Source organism: Dipodomys spectabilis, unplaced genomic scaffold, assembly GCF_019054845.1.
Source record: "Dipodomys spectabilis isolate Male_0828 unplaced genomic scaffold, ASM1905484v1 ptg000006l, whole genome shotgun sequence".
Classification (NCBI taxonomy): domain Eukaryota; kingdom Metazoa; phylum Chordata; class Mammalia; order Rodentia; family Heteromyidae; genus Dipodomys; species Dipodomys spectabilis.
Window position 1 is genome coordinate 11229936 of NW_024870683.1, and position 23790 is coordinate 11253725.

Sequence of the window (23790 nt, forward strand, 5' to 3'; positions counted from 1 at the left end):
CAAAGCACACAGCTGGTCTCTGAGATAGAAATAGTATACTCAGATGAGTGTGGACCCCTCTGAGATCCTGAGATGGAGCGTTCCATGGCAGTCCCGGCGAGCACTGACTCCCGCCCCCCCTCCCGCCCCCTTCCTCCTCCCCCCCCACCCCCCACAAGTCTCAGCCCTCTGGGATGTCCAGCTGTCTCCCCACTAGCTGTGAGCTCCGCCTTTCCCTTTTGTCCCAGCACAGAGCTATCCCAGGACAAAGCTCATGGACCCAGTTGCTGGGCCTGTTTCTCTTGGCTCCTGAGTTCTCCTCTCCCTGGTGGCGGCCTGAGCAGGTGGCCTTTCTGCTGGAGGCCAAGTGAAAAAATGAGCCAGCAGGCTCTGAGCATGGGTCACTCCAGGCCAGGGTCTCTCCGGCCACACCATGCTATGGAACAATGCATTCAGAGGGAGGGGCATTGCTGAGAGCCGGCTGACTGGGGCTTCCTCTGTATTTGTGGCCTGGTTCTCCCCGTGACTGAGCCAGTGGAAACAAGGCTGGTGGCCCAGTGCCTGCACACTTGTCCTCCCTGGCGTGTTTGAGGCCTGAGCGACAGGGTGAGGTTGCTTAGAAAGATCCTATATATATTATACCTTTAAATTCAATCACTAAAGTGTGCCAGGCACCGGCACTTCCCACCTCACCTGCTCAAAGGCTGTGCGTTTGGAAAAGGGCAGAGGCTGGACCGGAACACAGCTCCACCAGAGCCAAGGCCATCCTCCACTGTGGCCTGCCTCTCTTTTGTCCAGGTACCAGTGCCTACAAGGGCCAGCTAGCCAGGGGTGTGGGAGGATGCTAGGTCTGGACACTCGTGATTACATCTCTGTCCACCCTGGCTCTACTGCTTTATTTACTGCTTCCCGGATAGGTTGTCTAGTTTTGGATCTCTTTCTCCTGATCAGGTTTTCTTGTCTGTGAAATAAGGCAGATAGATATGATGATTTTTTCCCCCAAAAACAGTCCCTTAGGATAGAATTTCCTTCAAAATGCTACCTTAGGGCTGGGGAGGTGTCTCAGTGGTAGAGTTCTTGCCTTGCATGCATGAGGCCCTGGGTTCGATTCCTCAGCACCACATAAGCAGAAAAAAGCTGGATGTGGTACTATCGCTCAAGTGGTAGAGTGCTAGCCTTGAGCTGAAGAGCTGAGGGACAGCACCCAGGCCCAGACTTCAGGCCCCACGACCAACAAACAAACAAACGAACAAACAAACAAACAAAACCTCTACCTTATAGCAGCCTGATTTATAGCAAACCACAATGTATTGGCCCCGGAAAGATATGAGATTGTTTTAAAACTCCTTCTGAGTGGGACCTTCTCAGCCCCTATGACCTCAGAATCCCCCACCTGACTCTGAGGCCCTCCCCCCCCCTCCCCCACCCCCCTACCCCCACCAGGATATCACTTAGAAACAAGCCAATGGAGCCCTTCTGCTGCAGAATTACTAGTTACTAGTTACAAGCGCTAGCCCTTTCTGCTGCAGAATTACTAGTTACTCCTGGGAATTTGGTTTGGCCACTGAATAGCTCCTGACCAACTTCTGAAGTCCAAGGCCAGAGTGCTGGGAGACCAGGCAGGTGGGACCCAGTTCTGATGCTCAAGGAGCTCCCACGATGATGGGGCCTGACACTCCTGGGAAATGAATGAAGCTGTGCATGCTACGCAGAGTCAGAGCCAAGAGCAGGGACTCTTCTAAACCCGCAATATCCCTCCCAAAAGGGGCTCCTCTCCCCTCTGTAGGAGAGGGGATTTGGAGAAAAAGCTATTTACTGATTGAGGTAGAAGGAGGAAAAAGTAGAGTGAGCTTGGTTTGAAGTTGCTTTTATCTTTAGAGCATGAAAAGAAATAGCTCAATGCGATAGTCCCCCCCCCCCCACTTCTTTCTCTGTACAGATGTAATATTTCTGAGTACAGAAAAAGCAAGAACAGGTTTTTAAACTCCTAAATGTGAATACAGGAGTTAATGTCTTAAACTGTGTAAATGTCCTTCTTTTATATACTGTGTGTATGGTAAAATATTAGAAAAGCATGAAAGGGTCTCATGAAAAAAAAATCTCCTATCCTAGTCTCTATCCCCTTCCTTGAAGACATTTTTCTTTTTTTGGTCAGTCCTGGGGCTTGAACTCAGGGCCTGGGCTCTGTCCTTGAGCTCTTTTGTTCAAGGTTAGTGCTCTACCACTTTGAGCCACAGCTCCACTTCTGGTTTTCTGGTGGTTAATTGGAGATAAGAATCTCATGAACTTTTCTGTCCAGGCTAGCTTTGAACTGTGATTCTCAGATCTCAGCCTCCTGAGTAGCTAGGATTATAGGCGTGAGCCACCAGTACCTGCTTACTTTTTTTTCTTTCTTTCTCTCTTTCTCTTTCTTTCTTTCTTTCTCCCTCTCTCTCTCTCTTTCTTTCTTTCTTTCTCTTGCTTGCTTGCTTTTGTCATGGTGCTTGAACTCTGGGCCTGGGTACTGTCCCTTAGCTCTTTAGCTCAAGGTAAGTGCTCTGCCACTTGAGCCACAGCGCCACTTGAGGTTTTCTGGTGGTTTATTGGAGATAAGAGTCTCATGGACATTCTTGTCTGGGCTGGCTTTGAACCGTGATCCTCAGATCTCAGCCTCCTGAGTAGCTAGGATTACAGGCATGAGCAACCGGTGCCTAGCTTGCAGACATTCTTGAGCTCTGGTTTCCTGTATATCCTCCTAGAGATATTCTAATATATTCATTGATGTACAGTCATTCATGAGGGGTGAATTCTAAGAATTATGTCCATCAATTTTGTCATTATGGGAGCATTATAGAGCATACTTCAATTAAGACAGCAACAATCTTAGGGACCAACATGTCTATGCAGCTCATCATTGACCAGAACATTGTTATATAACCTATAACTGTATATTTGAATATACTAAGGTATATTTTATTTCCAACTGATAGCTATTTCTTCTATACCTATACCTTTTATTTACTATATCTTATTGATTGCTTCACCTCACCCCATAAGGAATCATATTTTGTTTTGAAAGGCCACACTATACTTTATTATATGAGTATATCATATGTTGTATTTATTTAACAGATCTCAAAGATAGACATTTAGGTAAATTTTAAATAATGCTAGCATGAATACTTTTGTACAATACTTTATAAGTTACTTATGCAACTTTGGTTTTTAAAAAATCCTAGAAGCAGCTGGATGCCGGTGGCTCATGCTTATAATCCTAGCTACTCAGGAGGCTGAGATCTGAGGATCCCATTTCTAAGTCAGCTGGGCCAGGAAAGTCTGCGAGACTCTTAATCTCCAATTAACCACAAAAAGCCAGAGGTGGAGTTGTGGTTCAAGTGGTAGAGCACTAACCTTGAGCACAAAAGCTCAGGGACAGTGCCCATACCCTGAGTCCAAACCCCATTTCACATTTCATATGAGGGAGTGTCAAGAAATGTAAGATTGCGTTCCAGCATGGTGGGATGTCTGTCTGAAGTAACATCTTTCTCTCTCCTGCAGAGCTGCCCTCCCAGGGCCACCTGGACCTTACAGAGCTCATTGGTGTCCCACTCCCCTCCTCTGTGTCCTTTGTCACTGGCTATGGTGGCTTCCCAGCCTACAGCTTTGGGCCCGGTGCCAATGTGGGCCGTCCAGCCAGGACCCTCATCCCACCCACCTTCTTCAGGGACTTTGCCATCAGCGCGGCGGTGAAGCCCAGCAGTGCCCAAGGCGGTGTGCTCTTTGCCATCACTGATGCCTTCCAGAAGGTCATCTACCTGGGCCTGCGGCTCTCAGGTGTGGAAGATGGCCGCCAGCGGATCATCCTGTACTACACAGAGCCTGGCTCCCATGTGTCTCAAGAGGCGGCCGCGTTCTCGGTGCCCGTGATGACCAGCAAGTGGAACCGCTTTTCCCTGATTGTCCAGGATGAGGAAGTGACCCTCCTCATGGACTGTGAAGAGCACAGTCATGTGCTTTTCCAGCGGTCCTCTCAGTCTCTGACTTTCGAGCCCAGTGCAGGGGTCTTCGTGGGCAATGCAGGTGCCACGGGACTGGAAAGATTCACTGTGAGTTCAAATCCCCTCTCCATAGATCAGGAAACTATTTTTGTTCCTATTTATTGTGGTACTAGGATTTGATCTCAGGACACTGCACTCGCTAAGCAGGTACTTTAAGGCTAAGTGACATTTCCAGCCCTTTCTTGCACTGGTTATTTTTGAAGTAGAGTCTTGCTTCCTACCTGGATATGTGCCTGGACTATTATCTTCTTATTTTTCACTTTGTACTATAGGTGGTATAACAAATGTATACCACCATGTCCAGCTTCTTCCATTGAGATAGAGTCTCAGTGGACTTTTCTGCTCAGGCTGGCCTTGAACTGCGATCCTCCAATTCTCAGTCTCCCAAGTAACTGAGATTATAGGCCTGAGCCATTGACCTCAGCCTGCTTTTATTCTTATATGCTCAAAAAGGAATGCTTGCTATGCTAGAAAGAACCTGAAGTCTGGAACCTAACATCCAGCTGCTGTGGGCCTGAGTTTGGCTTATTGGTTGAGCACTGCCAAACCTGGAGAATGTTGAGGTGTTGGCGGCTAGGGGGAGTCAGTCATACATGCTTACTTTGCTGCCAGTGGGGGTGCTGGTGGGGCAGAAGTGGGGACAATGGTGGCAGCCAGGAAGCTTTGCACTATGAGGAAAGACACTTTCTGGGAGAGGGCCACATGCACTTCAGCCCGTGCTGACACATGAGGGCCCTGGGACAGTTAGGAGGCAGTTATGGCAGTCTATGCTCCGAGCACCGTGCTCTGCAAGAACTTCCCTGGCTATGGAACTTGTATTATATGGGACCAAGGCCAGGGCTCTCAGTCACATGGGCCTGTGGGTGATTTGTCTTTCCCATCAGCACCTGGGGCAGGGTAGTCTCACCCATCCGTTTCTTCTCTTCTAACCAAACACATTTTCCACTGGTGTTGGTGCTGTGGATGTGTAATTAGTGACTTGTGACCACTTTGCTTTTCCCAGGGCTCCATACAACAGCTCATCATCTACACCGACCCCAGGACACCAGAGGAGTTGTGTGAAGCCCATGAGTCATCAGTGAGTTCCCCACCCCACAGCGGCCCTGTTAATCCCCCCAGGGATCAGCCAGGGAAGGCTAGGCACCCCATAATTCTTCATCTTCAGCATCCTGCAGTCTCCAAAATCTCTCCTCTTGGCCAGTGCTGCCTCGAGTCCTATTTTGGGGCTTAGTTTGCTTTTTAAGGAGACTCCTGCTGCCATCTTTGGTATGGGGGTTGTGTGACTTATAAGGCGTCAGGTTCTCCTGGGTCTGTGGCAACCAATGGCCTGATTTCCAACTTTGCTGCCAAGAAGGGTGCCAGGATTCTAAAATCGGAGCTAAAAATGCTAAGATATTCTGAGTGCCAATTCCTATAAAAATGAACCTAAATTTAGGTTGGTTTTATGCCTGGCAAGTGACTCAGTTCCTCAGTGAGGGGAGACATGGGGGCAGGGAGAAAAGAATGACCCCTTCCTTTCTTTTGTCCTTCCCTTCTTTGGGGTTCCCCGAGGGCTGGTGACAGCCCTGGGGAGAGGCTGGAGATAGAGGGATATTCACAGACCCCATGCAGTGACAGATTAATGTCAGAAGGCAAGGGGTGTGTGTGTGTGTGTGTGTGTGTGTGTGTGTGTGTGTGTGTGTGTGTGTGTGTGTGTGTGTGTGTGTGTGTGTGTGTGCAGGGCAGGGATCAGAGTCTGCTCAGTAGGTCTGAGGAGCAGTGGAGGAAGAAGGGACAGCGGGAAGCCAGTCAGAGAGGGCGCTGTCTGCAGAGCCTGCCAGGCAGACAGGGGGCATGGTGCCAAAGCCCGCCACAAGCACAGGGCGGTGTTTCCGGAGGATTTGTGTTGCTCCTTCTCTTGGGGTGATGTCAACCTCTAAACAAATCATAAGGTGATCTTGTTAATTAGGTGTAAAAATAATAAAGAAAACATTTACCGGAAGGCCCCTCACAGGTAGGACATGGGGATTTGATTCTGAGCCTGTGACATTCATAGGGAGCTGGGGAAGAGAAGCTATGGGGGTCATGCATTCATTTCTGCCAGTGTTAGTGTGGGAGAAGAAACAACCCTGGAGTCCCAGAGCGAAGGCTAATCTAGAATAAAGTCCCAGCACTCAGGTGCCTCAGTGACCTTGGGAGGCTAATCATGGCAAACAGAAAGCCATAGTTTGGGTGCAATGGTTCTGAAGGTGGAGTTCCAGTAACAGCCTTGTATGGATAGGGAGTGAAGGAAACTTGGACAAAATGGAAGGTGATATTGCAGGAGCTGTAAGCATTATAATGCAGAAGGAAAGAAAGCAAATAGCCAATCACACACACTTTGCACTTGTCTCCTTAGTGCTGATGTCTCTAATACAGACATACACGTGCACGTTTATATGCGCACACACATGTACATGGCACACACATGTTTGCACTCATGCTCACACATGAACACATGCATGATTGTCCGTAGTGATGCTTATACACACATCTCCGTTTTCACTTGCAAGTTTGCACATGTACACTTACACACACATGTGTATGTGTATATACAATGCCCATGCATGCCCACATATGTACACACATGCCCACAAGGACATGCATGTGGGCATATATGCACACGTGTATCTACATATGTTTGCACATGTTTCTTGCACACCTAATTTAGGCACATGTGCATACCCACACTTGCATGAAGGCACACAGGCATACCTGCATGCACGTGGTTCCTCTGTGGGAAGCCATGTGTATTGTGCTCCTGTGTAACCCGCTCGTCTACCCGGTGTGGGGCATGGTTTATCTCACCACAGGCATCAGGAGAGGCCAGTGGATCTCAGGAGATGGACACAGTGGCTGAGATCCTAGAGGCCATCACCTACACTCAAGCTCCGGTGAGTATGGGGTTGCTGCCTTGTAAGTGGGTTAGCTTTTCCAGAGATGTGTCCAGGACCCAGCCGGGGGTGTCTGTAACCTTCTCTGGGGAAGGCCAGGAGGGTACTGGCCAAGTGGGCATTTTTCAAATCCCCCAGGTGAGCTGGCATGCCTGTTGCTCAGGGCCACCCTGTGCGTATGGCCATGGAAGCTGTCCATAGGCAGCGGTTGTGCTCTGCTGCTCTCCAGTTCTGTGGCTGTTCTCTTCAGCAGAACGGTGTGAAAGTAACAAGCCTATAGATCAGGTTGTCCTGAGAGTTTGAGGAGGCAGCATGGGGGTGAGGGAAGGGGCCTAAATGAGGCTATTATTACCTTGGCTGTGGAGTCCTCCCTGACCCTGTGGGGAAAGTACCCTTCCTCCTGGTGCTCAGGCTTCTTCCTCCTCTTGGGAATGTGCTCTGTGGTGAGGAAGAGGAATGGCTCCAACAGTTCTGAGTCTACCTGTGGGGTCAGCAAGGAGCCCGTATTTCATGGGAAGTCATCTCTGATGGGAGACAGCAGGGAGATGGGCATAAGGAGGGAAAAAGTATAGACCTTGAACAAGAGGGATGTGGGTGCCGCATGAGAAGACCACTGTCTGCTGGTACTTGAAGGACTTTGAGATCACCTTTCTCCCTATATAGAAAGATACAGAAACCTGCCCTTGGTAGGATGGGAAGACTGAGGTCCAGGGAGGGGAAGAGACAGGCCCAGGACTCCTAGATGGGCTGGGCTGGAGTGCAGGTCTCCTGCTGCTCCCAGTGGGTCTGAGGGTTATCCTTGAGATTTTGAGCCTGAGGTTACTTCCCAGTGTACCAGCCTATAGTCGAGAGGGAGGCCAAGGACCCAGGGTGTCCTCAGAGAGGGACAGGAAAGGGCAGTAGGGTTTGAAAGTCTGAGATAGTCACAGTGATGGGTGTAGAGCACTTACAGATGTGGAAGTGGGCACCCCGGAGGGTCAGGTGACGCTGTCAGAGTCAGCGGCCATGGTCAAGACTGAAGCCCAGCTGGGCTGGCTTCCCAGCCTGGGTCCTCTCCAAGAACAAGGCGCTGTCGATGCTGGGCCAGATGTGAGACCACATCATCGCAGAGGGCGCTGAGGATCTGGAGAAGTGAGGAGGAACGTGTGGCTGGTGAATGGCTGCCTGTGGTCGTTTCTCCGGCAATTTTAGTTTTTCCCCAATTTTACTTTTCTAGCTGGTTTTTTTTTTGTTTTGTTTTGTTTTTGGGTCTGGTCGTGGGGCCTGAACTCTGGGCCTGGGTGCTGTCCCTCAGCTCTTCAGCTCAAGGCTAGCGCTCTACCACTTGAGCCATAGCGCCACTTACGGCTTTTTTCTTTTTGCTTATGTGGTGCTGAGGAATCGAACCCAGGGCCTCATGCATGCAAAGCAAGCACTCTACCACTGAGCCACCTTCCCAGCCCTTTTCTAGCTGGTTTTAAAAGGAGTTTTTGCAGATCAGAGTGTCACCAGGTATGAGGCCCAACTCTGTGGCTTGCTAGCTGTTGGTCTTCAACAAGTGATCACCTGTTCACATTGTGGCCTCCTCTCTGCTTCCTTTCGGTGGCAAGTGCCAAGGGTTAGATGAACTGGCTATGAGCTACTCGATAGTTTGTGGCACGTGGCAGCCCTGGGTGGGTGTTTATGCTGTTTACCACTGAGCATTCATCTTATGAAGATTAGGAGAGGGGAGGTGTAAGTATAGTGTTGGTATCTTATTCTTTGTTTTGTTTTTGGTACTAGTCCTTAGGGCTTGAACTAGGGCTTAGGCACTGTTTCTGGACTTCTTTTCCTCCAGGCTAGCACTCTACTGCTTGAGTTACACCTCCACTTCTGGTTTGCTTGTTTGTTTATTTTTTTTTGGTAGTTTTATTGGAGGTAAGAGTCTCATAGACTTTCCCGCCCTGGCTGGCTTCCAACCACGATCCTTAGATCTCAGCCTTCTGCATAGCTAAAATTACAGGTGTGAGCCACTGCCACCTGACTGATACCTTATTCTTCTTGGCACCCCCTTCTGCAACCTGCTTCTTGGTTGGCTGACAGCTGGGGCAGGTGGGTATGTCAAACCCCGTGGCTGCCCTCTGTCATTGAGAGGACTCTTGCTTGCAGGGCCAGGGGGCTAGGCCTGGCAGTTCTGGAGCTGCTGTCCTGACCCTCATGTCTGTCCTGATCCTCAGCATCTCTTCTGTCTGAGCCCCTCCTCCTGAGGTGTGATTCCTGCACTGCCAAATGCTGGGCTTGAAAGATATTCTGGAATCTGATCTACATAGAGCAGTGAGAGCCTGACCAGGCCTCATAACCTGTAGGTGGTAGAGCCAAATCTTGGGCTCCTGGACCAGCATGCTCTCTGTCACATCATCCTGAGCTGGGGACTTCCACTTTATCACTTCCTCAAAGAATTCTGTGGTTTTTTTAAGGCAGGTTCTTTCTGCAGCCACCCCCCCGGATGGAGCACATCCCTCTTGGTGTCAGACAGTTCCCTCCCTCCTCTGTCTGGCTTCTTCCTTGGACTAAATCTCACTTCCTCATGCTCCGCCTTTCCCAGCCTGCCAACTTCCAACATGTGAGCATAAGCAACAGACTGAACCAGGGATTGCCTGCAGGGTCAGCCCTTCCTTGCTCTTCTCCCCATTTAGGGTGAGGGCCTCTGTTACTTCATTCCTGTCTATCTTGCGGAATCTTTTCTGACATATCTTTGCATTTCTGGAACATTCTATCTTATGCTTAGTTAGCATTCACATCCCCTGTTTCTCAACTCTGGGGATCCACACTGCTTATGACTAAGTGTGAAGGGGCGGGAAGGGAAATCTTTCTATTTTTATTTTTGGTGCCAGTACTGGGCCTTGAACTCAGGGCCTGAGCACTGTCACTTAACTTTTTTACTCAAGGCTGGTGGTCTACCATTTGATCTACAGCCTTCTGGTGGTTAGTTGGAGATAAGAGTATCACAGACTTTGATGCCTAGTCTGGCTTCAAACCTTGATCCTCAGATCTCTGCCTCCTGAGTAGCAAGAATTATAGGTATAAGCTACCAGTGCCCAGATAGGAAGGGAGTCTTAAAATTTTTTTTGTTATTATAAAGGTAATGTACAGAGCAATTGGGAGTCTTTAATAAAGATGCTTGTTTAGACTACTTACCCAGTCATCCGGTAGGTCTGCAGTGAGGTCCACAAATTTGTGTTAACAACGAGCTTGTCAGCATTCAAAAGACCTCATCATTTTCTGAGCACAAGGTGATAGGGGTAGGAGCTGGAATGGATGGCTTGTGAGGTGAATAAGAAACAAATCTGCTGTGTTCAGCTGCCAAGATTCCAGAGCTGGGAGCCGAGCATCAGTTCTGTATCCTCATACCTGAAAGTTACTTCCTTCATGTCAGAACTTCATGGAACCTCTGCCCACCAGCAGGGGGGAGCATAGGAGCCCAGCTTTTGGGACTTAAGGGTTCAGTTCTTGCAGTCGAACCTCACTCGAAGCCCAGCTATCTGTCTGTCTATCCAGCAGCAAAGCTGTGCTAGGCAGGTTATTTCTCTACACTGAACCTTAGCTACGTCCTTTGTGGGGAAAGTGGGGCCAGTAATACATTTCCAAAGGTGAAAAATGAATAAGGAGTATTCAGCTCTCCTTTGCTTATGAAGCCCCAGCCACTGAGTGGGCTTGGTGTTCTGAGCTTATTCAGGACTTTGTAACTAAATTATCTTTGGGTTTTTTTTTTCCCTGTGAAGTAAATCTTTTCTGTGTGTGTGGGGGGTCTTATTTCTCTCCAGCCTGAAGAAGCAAATGTTGAACCCCTAAACATACCTCCAACTTCCTTTCCCTTTGAGGACACGGAGCTTTCTGGTGAACCCATGCCAGAGGGGACCCCAGAAACCAACATGAGCGTCATCACTCCACACAGCATCCCTGAGCAAGGCAAGTGGTGCTTTTCATAATGACTACTGTGTGTCCAGCTGGGCCAGGTCATCGGGTCACATCAAACATCATTTCTCACCTTTCTTCCATCCTCCAAGAAAGAAGAGGTGTGTGTGTGTGTGTGTGTGTGTGTGTGTGTGTGTGTGTGTGTGTTGTGCACGCATGCATGCGCGTGTGTGATCTCCAGATCTCAGCGTCCTGAGTAGCAAGGATTACAGGCATGAGCCACAGGCACCTGGTTAAGAAAGAAATTATAATGGTGCTCATCTAATAGGATGAACTAAAATCACAGAGAAGAAAGTAACCCAGCCAATACTACATAGCCTATAAATGGCACTGGATCTCACATACCTGAGATTTTTTTTTGCTTTTATTTTATTCTTATTGTGAAAATACTGTATAGAGGGGTTACAATTACATGGTCAAGATAATGAGTACATTTCTTATCAAGCATTGTAGCCTCCTCCTTTGTTTCCCCTTCCCATCCCTTCCCATCCTCCCCTCCCCGCCCCCCTCCCCCCACCATCCCTGAACTTTTAACTTCCAGATTCCACTTCTCCTGGGGTTTTATGGAGAAGTATGTAAGAATCATAATTGTTAATTGAATACAATCTCAACAGCAACTCTCCTAGTTGTCAGCCACTATTTTCTAGGCAGAAAACCGGGCCCTTGGAAAGAGTAAATGACATGCCCACAGCATGCAGCCCAAGGCTTGGTATGACACCAGAATCCCCCACTCATTCTGATCCTTAGAGGATCAGGTCAGATAGCTGATGGCCAGAAACGGACAGGGACCGCTCTAGTCACCCAGCAGGTCCGTGACAACTCTGGGCTCTGACCTCTGCCTGCTGTCCTGTCTGTGCAGAGAACCATTAGCAAAAGCCCAGTGGTCCTGGCCATGGTTTATGAATAGCTGATACTCTTCTCTTAGGTGGACTTGGGATCTTAAAATGAAAGGCAAGGAGCAGCAGAGCTGTGGGGCTGGGTTGAGGGCTTCACTAGTGGGAGGGAGCAAGATCTGAATGAGAGCTGGGACTCAGACCCTAGCACAGCTCCTCTGTACTTGGGGGTGAACCTTCCTCTCTACCCAGTGGACAAATGGCCAGAGGGAAACCCTGGAGCTAGCTGAAACCTTCCTTTACTTTGTGTTGTGCAAACAATCCAGATGGTGGGAAGGAAAGAGCCTGTACTCCTTTGTCCTAGCTAGGACAATATTTGTTCTATACCTTTTCCCAGGGAGCATCTACCCAGAGGGTCAGGATTCAGGGCAGGGACTTACAGCTGTTTTCTCAGCACCCCCTGGTGGTCACAGTTTTCTGTTTTTTTGGGGGGTCCAGTAGTGGGGCCTGAACTCTGGGCCTGGGCACTGTCCCTCAGGCTCTTCAGCCCAAGGCTAGCGCTCTACCACTTGAGCCACAGTGCTACTTCCAGCTTTTTTTTCTGCTTATGTGGTGCTGAGGAATCGAACCCAGGGCTTCATGCATGCAAGGCAAGCAAGCGCTCTACCACTGAGCCACCTTCTCAGCTCCAGTGGTCACAGTTTAAAAGATATGAGCATGCGCTGATAGTCTTGTCCATAGGGTGGATGTGTTTGAGTGTAATGGGGGTAGGGGGAGGATCTGACCTGGATACAGTGCCCCTCCCAGCCACTACACTCTGTGGGACCATATTCTCCTGCAGAATGGAATTAAGAAAAGAAAATAAGCCAGGTGCCGATGGCTCATGCCTGTAATCCTAGCTACTCAGGAGGTTGAGATCTGAGAATCACAGTTCAAAGCCAGTCCAGGCGAGAAAGTCCATGAGACTCTTATCTCCATTAAACCACTCAGAAAACTGGAAGTGGCGCTGTGGCTCAAGCAGTAGAGCACTTGCCTTGAGCTGAAGAGCTGAGGGAGAGCGCCCAGGCCCAGAGTTCAAGCCCCATGACTGACCAAAAAAAAGAAAAGAAAGAAAAAAATAATGATAATAGTAATATAATGTGTTAAAGTGCTGATCAGAGCAGGATCTCTGCTGTGAGATGCTAGTGAGGAAGCTGAGAAAATGTGGCATCAAATCCTGACCAGGTCCACCAGCAGCCCGGTGGTGTGTGGGGTCCTTGTAGGGAGGACCAGTAATCATCCTAGCAGGGGAGTCTGTGTGGACACACTTGACTTGGGGCCCAGCCATCATGGTTAATGCCTTTCCTTCTTCCTTGCTTTAGGACTTCATTTTCTTAATTGCAAAAGGAATTCATGCATGTGGTAGCAATTTAATCACTATGCAGTTGGAGGAACAACAAGATAATAATTTTCTCTTTTTCCACGCCTATCATCTGGAAGAAACCAGTATGAACCAGTGTGGTTTGGCCAAGTGGATATATAAATGTATAAACACACAAACGTACATATATACATGTAAATAATTGTTATGTGCTAATGCACATGTTATTGAGTATGTGTATATAACAATGATAAAACATATACACTCACATGCACTTTTTTCTTGTTTTACAAATACAGAGCCACAATGACAACAAATATCTATTACTTGCTTACTGTCTGCCAAGGATTTCATTTATAGTTTTCTTGAACAAACAAATCCTCCTGATTAATAATCCTCAAAACAATCCTAGGAGTTAGGAAGTGATCTCCCATTTGTAAAGGCAGAGCATTAGGTGCAGGCTAAACAACTTGCCCATAGCATGGTTACTATCCCAGGAAGTGGAAAGCAGGGTTCTAGCCAGGGAGGAAGTGCCAAAGCCCAGGATGGAAACCACCAGGACTATCTATAACTTTGCCATGTTGTTCTACAGCTTGGTTTTTCCCCTCCACTCCTGCGTTACAGTAGTACAGACATCTCTCCAAGTGTGTAGATGAAGAGAGACTTCATTCTTCTCCAAGGCTGTGAAATGTAGTTACTAATTTCAGAATGCTGTCTTCCTCTAGGGTCTGGGGAGATCCTGAATGACACACTAGAGGGGGTTCACCCTGTGGATGGTGACCCTATTCCTGACATGGGCTCAGGGAGTGGGGCCTTCCTTGATGCCACTGAGGAGCAGGTGAGTGTATGATAAATTTCATTTGGTGAGTCCATGTGGACTTGTTTCCAACTTGATGGTGACTTTCATTGGGCACCATAGACAACCTGAGGTTTTAGCTGAACCTTACCGACAGTGACTCTGTCTTGGTGATAGACCACAGCCCCCTCAGCCACTGGGTTCTATCTTCAAGAGAGAACCTTTAACTGCAGGTGTGTCTGTGCTATTGTGTAGAACCTCACAGTTTGAGGCCAGCCCAGGTGTAAAAGTTTGTGAGACTCCACCTCAACCAGCACAAAGGCTGGGTACAGTGGCGAGCACCTGTCATTCCCTGTGACATGGGGAAGGCAAGTAGCATAACAGACCAGGCTGGCCGAATATAAAGCAAAACTCTATGTTGGAAATAACCAACATAAAGAAGTGAAAGGAAGAATACTCAAGCGGTAGAGAGCCAGCCTGGCAAGCCTGAGTTCAATCCCCCCCCCCCCCCCGCCCCGTAGTGCTTCACATATGTAGACAGTTGCAGACCCTTTGTGTGTGTGTGTGTGTGTGTGTGTGTGTGTGTGTGTGTGTGTGTGCGCACACGCATGCGTGCGCGCACGCATGTGCGCCTCTGGGCTAAGTCCACTTCAAGATGGACTTAGCCAGTGCCCCTTGGAGGGGTTAGAGCTTGTGGATTCTCAGTTAAACAACTTCAGACTGGTCTCATCCCAATCCTCTCTCTCCCCTTGGGACCTGCATGCTCCAGCGTCTGCCTTTGTTCTTCCTGTGAGGAGAATTATAGGGCGGTCCTTGTGTCTCCTAAATCCCCAATGGATTCATAGCAGTTCACCAGATGGTGTGTAGTGGTAGGCAGGGAGTTGGAAAGCCACACACATTGGAGATTCTCCACAAAAGAATTCTTCCTCGCCAAGCACTCCAGCCACAGTGAATCCTGTGAATCTCTATAGTGCCCAGAGGCAGGAGGTGGACCACAGCCAGTGACCTGTGTCTTAGCTGGCCTCTAAGCAGCTAAGGGCCATGTCCTTCAACATGTGGAAGTTACCAGTGCTTGTAGAATTCTACTTGCCTTTTGGAGCTGTGCTAACCTTGAGTCACTGGGAGTCTCATTTACTATCCTGAGATATCACCTTCTATTTTGGTGGACAGTAAGTCTACGTGTACTTGACAGGTTATTATGAAAAAGGGTTCTGAAATCAGTTAAGGCTGAAAACGTTTCCTTCTACACCTTTGTATAGGCTCTGAGAAGTCCTGCAATAAGGAGATCTGCCCTCCTTTGATTAGTGTCATGTATTTAGCATCTAAAGGAGATATTTATTTTTTGTAGCATAGGAATTTGAGCTTGGAGCCTTGCATTTGCTAGACAGACACTCTGAGTTATGCCTCTAGTTCGTGCTGTTTATTTTTGAGATAGAGTCTTTCTACCCTGATGTAGCTGGGATGACACTTTGTGCCTTTCTGGGGAGATGCAGACTTTTCTATTGGGCTGGCTTTGAACCACAGTCCTCCTGATCTCGGCCTCCCGAGTAGCTAGGTATGAGCCACTAGCACCTGACTTAGGAACTATTGTTTTTATTAAATAATTAAAATAAGAAGACAGAAATAAACATGGTTGCCAAAGCTTCTCTATTCCCAGTCTCCTGTTTGCTGTGTAACCTTTGGAGAACCTGCTTGTGCTTGTGCATTGCTGAGTCACAAAGAAGAAGCAGGCATGTTGGGGTTAGCAGAGGCAGACAAGTGCTGTCTGCACATCTTCAAAGCACTATGGAGAGTAAAGTCACTGTCCATATGCATGGCTGGGATTTGGAGAGAGGGTGCAGGAGGTCCCTCCATCCAGACAGAATGCACAGAGCTGGAGTGGGCTGGCTAGGGACGGGGTGGAGGCAATTACCAGAATGAGACACAGCAAATAGGCTTCTCTACTGCTGTCTCTCTCTAAATCCTGGATTCTGTGGCCAGAGACTAGTGTAGAACTGCGGTGACATCACAGACGTGGTGTACTTGAAGAAGCTATGGACATGCAGGCTGCTAGGGAGATGTCCAATGCGCTCCCGTCACAGGCAAAGGACCAATGGCTGAGTGACTGGGTCTTTTCTTTCCAGGGATCAACAGCCACTACAGAAAAGGAAGCTATGGTGTCTGTCACCCACGCCCAAGCAGCAGAGGTTAGCAATGTGCCCACTGGGAGACTGATCCTGGCCATGTCCACCCAGAACCCAGGAGAAGTGGCCAGTCCAGTGAGTAGCTCAGTACATGCTCCGTTTTACCTGCACCAGGCATGAATCACCTGGTGGAAGAGGACACTGGCCTTCCTCATCTTCTACAGCACTTTGGGGCTGAGTGTATGGGCACCGAGCGACTGGCTGAGACATAGATTGCTTGTTCTGCAGACATTTGCCACATACTTCATTTGGAACTGGTGGATAGACTTAGTTCTGAAAGACATGAACCACTGTTAGAAGGACAAGGGTGGAAGCCACTTTCTATGTCTGGGAGCACTATGAGTCAATGGCACACACCTGTAATCCTAGCTATGATGAGAAGATTACAGTTTAAAGCCAACCCAGGCAGGAAAGCCTGCAAGGCTCTTATCTCCACTTAACTAACAAAATGATGGAAGTAGAGCCATGGCTTAAGAGCAAAGCAATTGAAGGGACAGCACCCAGGCTTGAGTTCAAGCCCCAGTATGGGCTCCAAAGCCTTGGGGGTCAAGGCAATGGAAAGTACACCTGGGTTGACTAGAGTAGCTAGGGCAGGTGGAAGTGGGTGAAGATTCCAGAAGGAGAACAAGAGCAAAGGCCTGGAGATATCACAAGGAATAAAGATGTACACTACACCACAGGGTCAGCTGTGAGCCTGGGGTTGGGGACCTGGGACAGGAGAAACTTCTGAGATGATTGAGGACTTTGGTGCCCTACTGAGAGGACCAAGACGAGCCAGCAGAGGGGAAGGGCCACTGAAGGGCAGGAAACAAAGAAGAGATTGTACTGTGACTAAAACTCTAGAAAGATCCCCTTGACTTCTGAGAGAGAGGAATGGGGGGGGGGGGGGCGGTCAGCCAGATTCAGGGGAAGGATTGGATTCTGTATTGGGGTTAGGTGAGCTGTGGCTCTTAGGGGTTCTGGGGTGTGGTTGATCATGTCCAATCCTGCCCAGAGTCCTGGTGACTGGGTGACATCGGAGAGAGCAGTTTGGGGATGTGGAACAGCTGACAGTCGGGTGGCACCAGGTTACAGAGAGCAGAAAGCTCTAGAGTGCACGCATGGGCGGGGCGGGGGCGGGGTGTGCTCCACACTGAGGAGTGTTGTGCTGAGATTGGAGGTTGGAAGGGACAGCTGAGGGTGGCGGGAAGGGACGTGGATGAGGATTTGCAAGGGCCCAGGTTCTGCACCGATGCTGCTTAGAGCGCTGATCTTGGATGTGCATTGAGGCTACAGGATCGACAGGATACAAGTATTAAAGGGGCCTGGCTGGTCTGGCTCCCTCCTGCCTCAGCCCAGTGGCTCAGGGTCACATTCTGCTGACGTGGACTGCAGGGGTGTCTTTCTCTTCAGGTTCCAGAGAGTGAAGAAGGTGTAGCAACAACAGCAGCAGGTGGGACCGAGGCATCCATCAGCACTGCAGGGGAAGCAGAGGCTGGCAGCATGCCTACTAGAGGGCTGGCTCTGTCCATGATCACCCCGAGCCCTGAGGAAGAGACCACTCTGGTAAGAAGCAGGATGCACCAAGTGGAGCCTTCACAGAGTGTGAGGCTCACACTCAGCAAAGCCAGAGGAGGCTGCCTGCCTGGGGAGGGGCAGCTGGAGACACATGCTCACTTGGGGCAAGTGGGAGGTGCTGGGTGGTATCCTGTGTGTGAAGGGAAGAGATGTTGGAGTTGTAATGAGCTGTTCGGGAGGAGTGGTGCCTAGCAGAAAGAGCGTGTGCCCAGCCTTCTCAGCCATGCATCTGGATACACGCACCTCAGAGAGCTGGGCCACTCTGTATGCTCAAACTAACACATCCCCACCTGGGTCCCACCTCATATGAATGAGAGAACTCTAGCTGCCCGATGCAGAATTCTCTTTCCTCTTCCTTATGCCCCATTACATCTCATCAGGTATCAAGTCCTGTTGACCTACCTTCTTTCCTTCCTTCCTTCCTTCCTTCCTTTCTTTCTTTCTTTCTTTCTCTCTCTCTCTCTTTCTTTCTCAAATATTTTTATTATCTGTAAATAGTTACACAAAGGAGTTGTCCTTCAACAAAGCAGCCTATGAATACAGTGCATCTTGATCAATATCACTCATCATTCTCCTCCACTCCTCTCAACACCCCCCCCTCCTCATTTTTCTTCCATTTTTAGACATGTATTGAATGTTTTGGCCATTTCACAGAGCAGTTTGTGTGTACAGTGTATCTTGATCTGTGCCATCCCGTCAACATCTTCACCTCCCTTCAGCCAACCCCTCCCTTTATTTTTCTTACTAATTTTGTGAGGTGCGTACAATGCATGCTTGACTGTTTTCTTCCCAGCTTTCCACCCTTATTCATCTACCCTGCTCCCCTTGGCCCCACCCTCCCTTCATAATACTGGTAGAAAAAGCCTGTCTGGGTGTCAGCCCTCTGCTTGGGATTTTCCTATCACCCTACTCTGCAGACCCAGGTGCCCCTCACCCCCCTCACCCCCCACAGAGAATCCTAGCCCACCAGGATTCTCTGGCTGGCCAGCCTTGCTGACCCCATCTCTCTCCTGTCCTGGTACTTCAGGCTTCCGTTTGGACCTTTCCATCCCTGAGAAGGCCTCTTCCCCTCTTGTCTGAAGTCTTGCCATGCACAGAGCCTCCCCTGCTCCCCTCCCCTCCATTCTTTCCTAGCCTTCAGAGTGAGCTCAAGTGCTACTTCCTCAGGAAGGCGTCATCTTGGGTGTGAAGGCGCCGCATCCTTGTCCTTGGAAGGCCTTGTCATCATTGTAACTTACCATGAACTTGGTCACTAGTTGGCTCCCTAGCAGAGTATGAGTTCTCAGTAAGGACGGGGCTTTCAGAACCATGTTCTGGCAAGTAGCAGACACCAAATGCCTTGCAGGATGGATTAGTGGAGCATGGCCTGGCCCTGCCAGATCCACAGCCCTGCCTTCTGGTTCATCCACACACATCTCTCCAGTCTGTGTTACGTGGACAGGCAGTGTCCCAGCTCTCTTCTAGCGTCTGCACAGGGATGGGACAGGACAGGAGGAGGACACTCATTACCCATCACCAGTCACCTCCTGGCGGTTGGCAGTTACATGAATGATTTCACAGAACTAACTAGGCTTTGGGGGTTTGCTATTTGTTTTGTTTTGCTTTAAAAAACTTTTTTTATTGTTATCATAAAGGTGATGTACAGAGGGTTACAGCTAACATAAGTCATAAGAGCACATTTCTTTTTGGACCATGTTTCCCCTTCCCTTGCTCTCTCCCAGGTTTTCCCTCCCATCCCGACCCACAAGTTGCACAGTTCATTTTCAACCTCGCGTGTAGGGAGTGCCTCTGCTGCACTGACTCACCCATTGTCCTTCCATTTCTGTGCTCCCTCCTTCTCTCTCAAAGACAGATAGATGAACAAACAGGACAAAAATAAATGGAAACAAAACAGCAACAAAGGAAAAAACCTCTTGTTTCCATTTCCTGGTTTCAATAAATATTATTTTATATGCTCAGGTGCACATAGGCATGTGTCCTTTGTTCCTCTCCGAAGAGTATACTTTACTTTCTAAAAATAGACTCTTACTCTGTGATTCAGACTGGCCTCAAACTCCTGGTTTGCCTGAGTACTGGAATTACAGGTGTGTGTCACCGTACCTAACTCTCCCTTTTCTTCTTTAAAGACAAAGCAATTGTAACAGGGTGTGAAACTAAGGCTCATGTTCCAGTTCTACCAAGTCTTAAATGAATAGAAACTAGAACTTACTAGGACGAGCTATAAGGGTTACCTGTAGAGATTGTAATCCCTCCACTACAAGAAGTATGCCAACTATGACCTGATAAGCTCCAGGCAGAGCCGTGCCCCGCAGAGCCTCTGGACGTGGGCTGGGGGTACCCTGAGAAGTGCATTCTGACCCAGAGCCCCAGCGGTCTGTGTGTGAAGGCATAGTTATCTTTCAGTGAGCAAAGGGAAGGAAACGAAGGAGCTGCCTGCTAGCTGGTGGCCCCTGTGTGTCCCTGTGGTCACGGGCATGCCCAGCTTCAGTGGCACCATTCCTTATGCTTGTTTTATTCCAGGTTCCAGGTGGTGAGGTAGGTTTAACAACAGCTGCAACCTCACCAGAAGTACCACTCAGCACCGTGGAGGAAGAAGAAGCTAGTGGGGACCCCACGGATGGCCCGACTGCCTTCACACTCCCACCCACCCCTGGACAAACAATCACCTCTGTAAGTGTCAGATAGCACCCTCTGTGGCTCAGGGGAGAGAGGGGTCAGCACCCTGGGAGCAGAGCAAGTATTGGCCTCCTCAGAGGCGCCACAAGCCTTGATTGCAAGGTGTCAGCTGGGAATGAAGCATGACAGAAGCGGATCGGACAATGGGTGTTGTCCCAACCTACTGCCTCTCAGCTTTGTCTAAGAACTTTCTGAGAGATGAGTGACCCAAAGGTGGTAGGGGAGGGGTGTCTAGGAGCAGAGCCCAGAGCAGATGGATTTCTACAGGTTTCAGATTGTACTTCTCAAATGTGCTGGGGGTGGTGCTGGGTAAAAAGGGTTTTGAGCCAGATACTGGTAGCTCACACCTGTAATCCTAGCTACTCAAGAGGCTGAGATCTGAAGATGGCAGTTTGCTAGCTACTCAAGAGGCTGAGATCTGAAGATGGCAGTTTGAAGCTCCCTTAGAGAAGAAAATCTGTGAGACTCTTTAATTAATCACCAAAAAGCCAGAAGTGAAGTTGTGGTTCTAGTGGTAAAGCAATAGTCAGGAGAAAAAAAAAAAAAAAGCTCAAGGATAGCACCTAGGCCCAGAGTTCAAGCCCCAGGACCAGCACAAAAAAGTGTTTTGACACTAGGTTGGTACCACAGAAATGTCACATCCCACAGCTCCCGCGGCCTCATGGCTCCTTCATGGGTCTCCTTTTCAGGCACCTGTTGATGGAGACATGGCTACAGCTTCCACAGAGAAGATTGAGGAGGAGGGGTCAGGTGGCATGTCCCCCCCTGGGCCACTGCTCCCCACTCCCACGGTGGCTCCTGAGAGACAAGTCACTATGGTGAGTGGCCTGGAAGTATAAAGTCGTGACTGGCAGGTTCACAGGGGTGAGAACGGCTAGCGCCTGGCCTTCGTAGAGGTGGACACATGAGAGCCTTCAACCTGGGGACACTGGAGGAGACTGAAATTGGGGAAGGAAAAGGAAAAGGTGAAAATTATCTAGCTACTCAGGAGGCTGAGATCTGAGGATTGCAGTTCAAAGCCAGCCCAGGCAGGAAAGTCTGTGAGACTTTTATCTCCACTAAACTATAAACCACCAAAAATCTCTAGAAGTTGAGCTATGGTAGAGTGCTAGCCTTAAGCAAAAGAAACTCAGACCCTGAGTTCAAGCTCAGGACTGGCAAAAAAATAAAAATAAAAGGAGTAAAAATAAGAGAGCCTAGCTTCAGATCACAAACTACCTTTTTCTTTCTCTCTTTCATTTCTCTCTCTTTCTCAGTCCTGAGATTTGAACTCAGGGCCTCTCATTTGCCTGTATTACTTGTTCATGGCTGGCACTCTATCACTTGAGCCATGCCTTTTAGTCTCAATTTTTGGTGGTTAGTTTGGAAATGAAGCCACAACTCCACTTCTGGTTTCTTTGGCTGTTTGGTGGAGATAAGAGTCTCACAAACTTTCCAGCCCAAGCTAGCTTCAAATGGATCCTCAGACTTTTCTTCCTGAGCTGACCTCAAACCTCAAGCCTCTGGCTTCCTGAGTGCCTATGATTATAGGCCTGAGCCACTGGTGCCTGCTCCAAGTTGCCCTTTTTCATTCAAGTGAGATCTTCCTGTCAGGCAGCAATTGGAAGGATGCCACTCTGACCACAAGTTAGACACAGCAAGAACGGAAGGATATGGGAGCATCTATGGGGACCCCTAAAGCCTGTAGCAAGGTTCCAGGATCCTGAGCTGCTGCTCTTTAATCTTGACCAAACCTTGGCTTAGAGACCTTGGCTTCTCTAAGCCTGTCTGTAGAGTAGAAGGGTGTGGAGCAGGTCACAGGCTGTTTGCATCCTGCTGTTGCACACTCTGGAGGTTATCACCACTTAAGAACATTCACCTTTGTCTTTTAGAAAAAGGAAACCCAAAGCTGGGTATCAGTGGCACCTAGCCACTCAGGAGGTTGAGATCTGAGGATCAGGGTTCAAAGCCAGCCTGGGCAGAAAAGTCCATGAGACTCTGATCTCCAATAAACTCAGAAAAAGCTGGGAGTGGCGCTGTGGCTCAAGTGGTAGAGTGCTCGCCTTGAGCACAAAGAGACTCAGAGATAGTGCGCAGGCCCAAAGTTCAAGCCCGAGGACCACAAAAAAAAAAAAAAAAAAAGAAAAGGAAAAGGAAAAGGATGAACCCAGGGGATGAAGTCACTCATCAATGGCGAATGAATATAGTTGTGAGGAAAGCCTCCCATTGGAGGACCAGGCCAAGTGCCTCAATTTCCCAAGCAACCTCTGGGTGTGAACACTGTGACAGTCAGGGCTCATTCACTGCAGGGCTCCTGGCTGACGCAGAACAGAAGGGCTGCAGGGGAGATAGAGAGAACCCACTGGGAATCTTGAGTGTCCCTTGTCCAAGGGTCTCTTCCAGTGGCCCAGCAGTCACCATATTGCTTCATATCTGCAGACTTCCCCTTCACTCAGTCAGTGTATCCACGTGGTGCCTCTGGGCCCTCAGTCCAGATCCTTACAGAGAGACATATATATATGGAGTCCTTCCTGTCTCAGAGGAATTCAGTCTCAGGGATAGGAAATAAGTCATCTATGTGGCATTGGCATAATGATCTGATCCCATTCACACTGCCATCTTCTGGTAGGAGGTGACCATCTCCACTCTGGGCAAGGAAGGGGACTGGGGAGGGAGAGGCCCTGTCTACTGAGAGCCTGGGTTGTGTTATTTCCGGACTGCTGCCTGTGCAGCCCTTATACTTGAACTTCCTCACCCTTGTTTTCATCTGTAAGACCACAGTGTACCTAAAAGACCATCCATGAGAAGCAAGGAAGCAAGGGGGGGCTTCAGGATGCTCCCCTCTTGGGGTCCAGCCTCTCTGTTTTGTTTCGTTTTGTTTTGTTTTTGGGGGGCAGGGGGCGGTTCTTAGGAATGGTCCCTAATCTTTTGTATTCCAGGCAAGTACTCTACCACTTAAGCCACAGCTCCACTTCTGGCTTCTTTGGTAGCTTAATGGAGATAAGAGTCATAAATTTATGGACTTTCCCTCCCGGGCTGGCTTCAAATGCTGATCCTCAGATCTCAGCCTCCTGAGTAGCTAGGATTACAAACATGAACCACCAATGCCTAGCTTTCCACTGTCTTTTCATTTCTGTCTCCTACCTTCTTTTTTTCTGGTTGCCATTGGTCTGTTAGTGACACTGCACTGAACCAGCCACCCTTGTATCCTTGTGTTTTCTACTTTTTAAAGTTGGCCTGGTGGAGCCAGCTAGGGCTGTAGGGGGCTGGGGGGTTTAGTGCTTCTGGGAAACTATCCACATACATAACAATTACAAAACTGCATTTTAATAAATTAACCATCATAAAACTGTAACCAGAAAGTTTTTGTTCTAGAACTCCATCCTAATGAAGTGTGATATGTAAAAAAAAGTTTTGTTCACAAGGATGTTAATCTTAATATTGTCCATAATAGAGAAAAATTGAGCATGATTTAATTAGCCAACAATAGGAGATTTATTAAATTAAGGCAGAGATTTATTAAATTAAGGCATATTCAAATAATG

At 48.7% G+C, this 23790-nt stretch overlaps 1 protein-coding gene across 2 annotated transcripts in view; it reads left to right on the forward strand.

The window, feature by feature from the left end:
• The window catches only part of Col15a1 (collagen type XV alpha 1 chain), a 93180-nt gene that overhangs the window by 28021 nt on the left and 41369 nt on the right, over positions 1-23790 (forward strand). For both annotated transcript variants that reach the window (XM_042698125.1, XM_042698131.1), the window contains exons 3-11: positions 3517-4064; positions 5020-5094; positions 6848-6928; positions 10711-10855; positions 13780-13892; positions 15974-16108; positions 17426-17578; positions 20111-20260; positions 20956-21084. In XM_042698125.1, coding sequence (XP_042554059.1) covers positions 3517-4064; positions 5020-5094; positions 6848-6928; positions 10711-10855; positions 13780-13892; positions 15974-16108; positions 17426-17578; positions 20111-20260; positions 20956-21084 — 1529 coding nt within the window. The remainder of the gene's footprint in view (positions 1-3516; positions 4065-5019; positions 5095-6847; positions 6929-10710; positions 10856-13779; positions 13893-15973; positions 16109-17425; positions 17579-20110; positions 20261-20955; positions 21085-23790) is intronic.